Source organism: Borostomias antarcticus (genome assembly GCF_949987555.1).
Source record: "Borostomias antarcticus genome assembly, chromosome: 7".
NCBI lineage: Eukaryota > Metazoa > Chordata > Actinopteri > Stomiiformes > Stomiidae > Borostomias > Borostomias antarcticus.
Genome location: NC_140240.1, coordinates 21,248,646 through 21,254,645, shown reverse-complemented (window position 1 = coordinate 21,254,645; position 6,000 = coordinate 21,248,646). Strand labels below are relative to the sequence as shown.

Below are 6,000 nucleotides of genomic sequence, written 5' to 3'. Positions count from 1 at the left end.
AATAGAGGGGCCAATTGTATCAAAAACATTTAAAAGCAATGATGATGGAGGGGCATCAAGGGGGCTGGTAGGTGTCTTGGTCTTAGCCAGTATTTCGGAGATCTCTCCCAGTGAGACAGTGGAGGAGTCCATAATTGAAAAACAGGGATGCCTAGTCATAGAGGGGTCAATAACAGTGGAGAACCAATTTTCTGGTTTAGAAATTTCTTTCAAAATTTAACCAACCGAAACCCTAATTATAACCCAAATATGAGGTAGACCTATTTTATGGCTAAAATGCTCGAAATCGGTAGGCCTGCTTCTGGCCGCCGTAAGAATAGTCACTGTCAAAACAAACAGAATGGAATTATTAATAAATAGCGAAAGGGTGTCTCAACTGTTATCAATGATGAGGGACTCCACCTAGTCCCACTGTAGATCCAAGGTCTGTGTCTTAACTGTTATCAATGATGATAGACACTTCTCCCACTGCAGATCCAAGTGTCACAACTGTTATCAATGATGAGGTAGATCCAACTGTATCTCTACTGTTATCAATGATGAGGGACACTCGACTCCCATTGTAGAACCAAACGTGTCCCTACTGTCAACGAAGGACCCTCCACCTACTCCCACTGGAGATCCGGGGAAGGAGACCCCAAGCAGCTTAGCAAGCCAGTCAGGGTTCAGTTGAAACTAGATGACCTAGAACATTCTGAGAGGGGTGATGTAGGTGCAGTAATCCCCTCAGTGTTTGTCCTAATTATTCAGTTTATTTAGCTCTCATCCCAGTAAAGGTACCATTCAGAACATGCACCTCAGACAGCCTATTCTACACTCCAGTCAAGGTGTGTAATGCCTGTTAGATACCAGCTCAGTTGTATTGACTGAATGCACAATAGTTGGATGTGACATTTTTAGAGTAGGCCTGTGTTTATGTTTGTTTCACTAGACATGAAACTAGCAGTACAGCTCCCTGGACTGTTACTTTAAACACTTTGGGTTTCTCTTGGATAATAGAACACCATTGTAATTAAAATAACTAAATAAACACCACCAACATATGTCTACATATTTTATTTTGTTACAAATTCTCACATTCGGTAGCAGTCCACTACAAAAAAGGAAAAGGCACTATATTGTTTTGCGTCTGCGTACCATGAAATAACCTTCCTTTTCAATCTCATACCAAGGCCAGGCTAGAGGACTATAAAGTGATTGCACCAGTTGCTGCACGTTGAACGCACAGGTGTTTCCCTTTTCAATAACACTGGACAATTATTGAGTGTTCCTAGGAATGTAAAGACAAACATTCAGGAGCTTTCTGACATAGCCAGAAACTCATCAATTGATTGTTGGTTCCAACATAATGATAAAAAAAATTATATAGATAAAACAGCTCAACTCCCCCGAACCTTAACAAAAATGACCCTCGTCTACTACATAAACTAGAGTACAGAATAGAGGAATTGGAAATAATGAGTGAGTCAGAATGTTTGAAGGCACGTTGGCGGGTTGTGTAGCATCCTCTCTGTCCCCTCAGACAGAGGTCCCTTCCTTTGGCTCCTCAGACTCATTCTGGAAAAGACACAACGACAACAACGGATGAGCCACTGGCTACTGTACCACACACCTGATTTACATGGAATCACTCACTCATTAACTGGTAGTAAAGTTTGTATAGCTATGGACTTGACTAATCAAAACAAAAGAATGTTGTCACCCAATCTTGGCTTTTGGCTTTAAGTTCAAGAAGTTTCAAAATATGCATTTAATTTAATCAATTTCATTGTTAATGCACTTATAAAAATCTACATGAAGCATGTATTAAACACTGTAACAACACAAATATAGATATGTCCTATGTGTGCATTACTGTCTACATACAGTAGGAAACCAAAGGACAGATTTATGCTTAACTCAAAAAGAACAGTACATCTTTTGAACTTACTTGAAATGTGTGGGCAGTGACAATTCACTATGCCTGACCCCAGAGGCAGGTTTGCATATGCAAACAATCAAAGCATGCATATTTAGTATAAACAATATGAATGGTAGAATCATCATTGTAAAGTCACTGAGAATATTGGGGCAAGTTTTCATAGGGACATAACCTGCAGACTAGTGATAAACTTTTATATAATATTTTTTTGCAGCTTTTCTGAAGCGTGACATGGCATCGCTGAGTCATGTCTGTGGAAATGTTAGTGTGGATTGAACTTTAATATAATGTTAGTCTGTCATCTTTTTTTTCCTCCATTTTTTGGGGGACGGGGTATTGTCTTGTTATATTGTCTGATGTGTTTTTCCTCACAAAAAGTACATTGAAAATGGAGCTACCTCCATGCAGGGTTTTAAAAATGGAGCTACCTTTACCAGAAGCTGGTCCTGCAGGGTTTTAACAGTGTCCTTCTCCTTGGCCAGCTGTTCCTGGGTGGCTTTCAGCAGCTGCTGCAGCTTGGTGGCGGCCTGGCCCAGGTCCTTGGTCAGCTTCTTCTCCTTCTCCAGCCTCTCCTGCACAAGGAAGACCCAAAGAGCTGGCTAAACACCTGCTAAACAAGCTACTAAACAAGACGCACATCTGGTGTTTGGTCCCGGTGAAAGCTGGTGGACGTTTTGTGGTTTTGTGTTCAGTAACAATTTATTCTTTCTCCATTTCCCAGCTGCTCCTGAGTAGTTTGGCGATAATTCAGATTATGCATTATTTGGTATCGACAACAACATTCATTGGGGACCTTTTATGACCAACAACCTGGTAAATTACTTGGAAATACTATATTAGTCATTTCTTGAAAACATAACCAACTTTCTGGGATTTGTGACCGCAAAACAATCACTAGTAGGGGATTTGGTATCTGGACAAACAATGACAAACAAAACGCTGTGTGAGGCAATCACCTTGAGTTCTGCAGAGGAGCACTCCTCTGCTGCTTTCATCTGCTCCATCTGGGTCTGTAGGTCTGCCACACACTTCTGAGCCTGTCGGGAAGGACGCAGCAGGCAGAAACAATGCTGGGATACAGATGCAATTCAAACAAAGGCAAGACATTTAATACGAGGATCGACTTGACAGTAAAATATCTTCAGAGCTGCAGGTCAGTGGTTTGTACCAACAGGGTCAGCACACCAGTGAACAAAGGGGCTTGAAGCAAATGCAACACACTAGGTGAAGAGAGCTAATGCATTCCTTAAAAGAGTTTTACATGCAAGCAGCACTTCAGTACAACTCAGGGACTGGCACGATGGTGGATTTATATATGACCGATTATAACTAGTGTAACCTGGTATCAAGGGCGTAGGCTTGCGTATGGACGGTCGGGACATGTCCCTACCAACATTTTGGGAGGCCCAAATTGTCCCTACCAACTTTTAAGCAACCTTGTTCGCATTATCTTTGGAGTGCAGTTATATTAGATCATTTAGATGGCCTTCCCATACTTTGCAAGGACAGAATTGCCCATACCATTGAGTGAGTTAGTTTGCATTATGTTTGTGGTTACATTAGACCGTTAGCCTACCCCTTTCCTCCACTGTGAATGTGCCATCCCAGTATTTTTTAAATATTTTTTAAACTCACGTTTGATTGGCTCATTTGACTGAGATAGATTGTTGCATTTTCACTGGATATGAAGACCAACAGCCTTACAGACAGACGGTGACAGCAAGCCATACAGTTGTGATTCTGACAGCCGTTTAGGTACATCCACCACAATGTCGCCTCCCCCTCTGAAGAGGATGAGGGATATCAGGAGCTCTTTCTCCGCAACTGTAAGTAACGTTAGCGTTAGCTAGGTTAGCTAGTTACTGGTAAACTAAGTAGCTAACATTAGGCATTAGCCACATGAAAACCAGCTAGGTTGGTGCTAGCTAACGTTACCCTAGCTAACATCACTTGTCTGTCCATTGTGGCAAATTATCAACTGGTGATATAAGCTGGCTAGCTAGCAAACTGTTAAGATGGCTTCTATCATCCTGTAACATTAGGATAGCAGCAGCCATTACATTATTATACATTAGCTGCCCACCAGAGATTTAATTGAATGGAACATCACAGCGTCCTCACAACTAACGACCGTTAGTGTCAGCATACTAGCCGATGGGCTATTAGCTAGCTATAGCTTTGTCAAACCCAGTCTGTGCTAGACGTGGTGCTAATTTTCACCATATTAAATTCCCATTAACTTATGCTACAAAACGTCAGTGATATTAAAATCCTAAGTTTTGATTTAAAAATAAATACATTGTTTTAGCCTGACAGGGGTTCTTGTTACAATTATAGGAGAAACTGAATACTCATAAGGTAACGTTATCTAGAGGTTAGCCAGCCCGTAAGATCCGTTAACGTTACTTTTATGAGGACTCAGGTCTGTTTTTCTTTATACAAACCCGTCCCTGTGTAGCCTGTTTTATTTTTTTACAGTTATTAGCTAACGTATACTTTCTAACTGGAATCTCATAATTTTCCTCTCACTATATTGGCTGGAGGGTGTTTTAAATAAAGTAGTGTATGTTGAAGTACATGGGATTTATTTTTTCCAACTATGGTATCGAATTGGGTATCCAGGATTGTGGAATTTCTCAATTAGTATTGCCTACTAAATGTCTGGTATATTGCGACTCCCCTAATGGACAGATATATCAATTTATGAGTTGAATGTCAGTCTAAAAATCCAATGAAAATCTAATTTTTATCAAATTATTTTTATATATGAAACACAGCAGCAGTCGAGAGAGAGAGAGAGTGGAGGGACGCAGCAGCAACCGAGAGAAAAAGAGAGTGGAGGGACGCAGCAGCAGGCAGGATGTGATACACTAAGAACATTGTATTAGTATTATTCAATTTCAAAATAGATGCATATTTAAGAGGTTTAACCTCTCATCCCCAGCAAAAATTGTGTATGCAGGCTACACTGCTATATGGTCCCTACCAATGTTGAAACCAAACCTACGCCCTTGCCTGGTATTATATGACTGGTTATAACTAGTGCAGGGGTGGCCAACCCGCGGCTCGCGAGCCGCATGCGGCTCTTTGCCCGTCAATGTGCGGCTCCTCCATCCATTCATTTAAAAAAAGTTGGCTTGCGGCTCTTCCATCCTTTCATTAAAAATATAAATTCATTCATTCCATAAGAACGTTTCTCTCTCTCTCTCTCTCTCTCTCGCTGTGCATTTCTTCCCGCCCACTTTAGTTTATTGCAGATTTGTCATAAAATCTATATATATGATTCGTTGAGCTAGGTCGCGAGGAAGTCGCGTGAGAACCACTTCAAACCAATCATATAGGTAGCAAATCACCTTGGTAACAAAATAATTGTAAACAAAATAATTTGCTTTGCGTGGGTCATTCTCTTTTATGACAAAAGCTAACGTAGCCTAGGCTACTGTACACAACCAAAGAATGGCTGGAAAGAAATGCGCAGCGAAAAGAAAATATGAAGACGAACACAGGACATTTTTTACCCGAGTGGGAGAGTAATTTTTTCTTCATAAAACGTAATGGTAAGCCATTCTGTCTGATATGCCAGACATCATTGTGACATTTCAAAGCATCAAATCTCCAGCCCAGTCCAGCCCAGCCCAACCCAGCCCAGTCCAGTCTAACCCAGCCCAGTCCAATCTTACCCAGCCCAGCCCAGCCCAGCCCAGCCTAACCCAGCCCAGTCCAGCCTAACCCAGCCCAGCCCAGCCCAGCCCAGCCCAGCCCAGCCCAGCCCAGCCCAGCCCAGCCTAACCCAGCCCAGCCCAGCCCAGTCCAGTCCAGCCCAGCCTAACCCAACCCAGTCCAAAATATATTATGTCAGAAAATATCTTGTTGTATGTATTAATTTTAAATAAATTAACTTTAAATGTATATTTAATGGACAATAACGTTTTTCTTCTTATTTTAGACTGGGGTGCCTTGGGATTTTAAGTACTTATGAAGGGTGCGGTGACTGAAAAAAATGTTGAGAAACGCTGGTATATATGGTGTGGCTCTGGGTGGTACCACAGTCATTTTTGTGGCTCTTAGTCTCTGACTGG

General features: G+C 41.5%; 1 protein-coding gene across 5 annotated transcripts in view; it reads right to left on the bottom strand.

The window, feature by feature from the left end:
* Positions 1-1,041: 1,041 nt before the first annotated feature.
* rrbp1b (ribosome binding protein 1b) overlaps positions 1,042-6,000 on the bottom strand; it is a 35,903-nt gene continuing 30,944 nt past the window's right edge. For 2 of the 5 annotated variants that reach the window (XM_084440866.1, XM_084440869.1), the window contains 3 exons: positions 2,878-2,991; positions 2,350-2,493; positions 1,042-1,557 (listed from right to left, as the gene is read on the bottom strand). In XM_084440866.1, coding sequence (XP_084296992.1) covers positions 1,519-1,557; positions 2,350-2,493; positions 2,878-2,991 — 297 coding nt within the window. In that variant the 3' untranslated portion in view covers positions 1,042-1,518. The remainder of the gene's footprint in view (positions 1,558-2,349; positions 2,494-2,877; positions 2,992-6,000) is intronic. The other 3 variants (XM_084440868.1, XM_084440870.1, XM_084440867.1) reach the window with 2 other exon arrangements.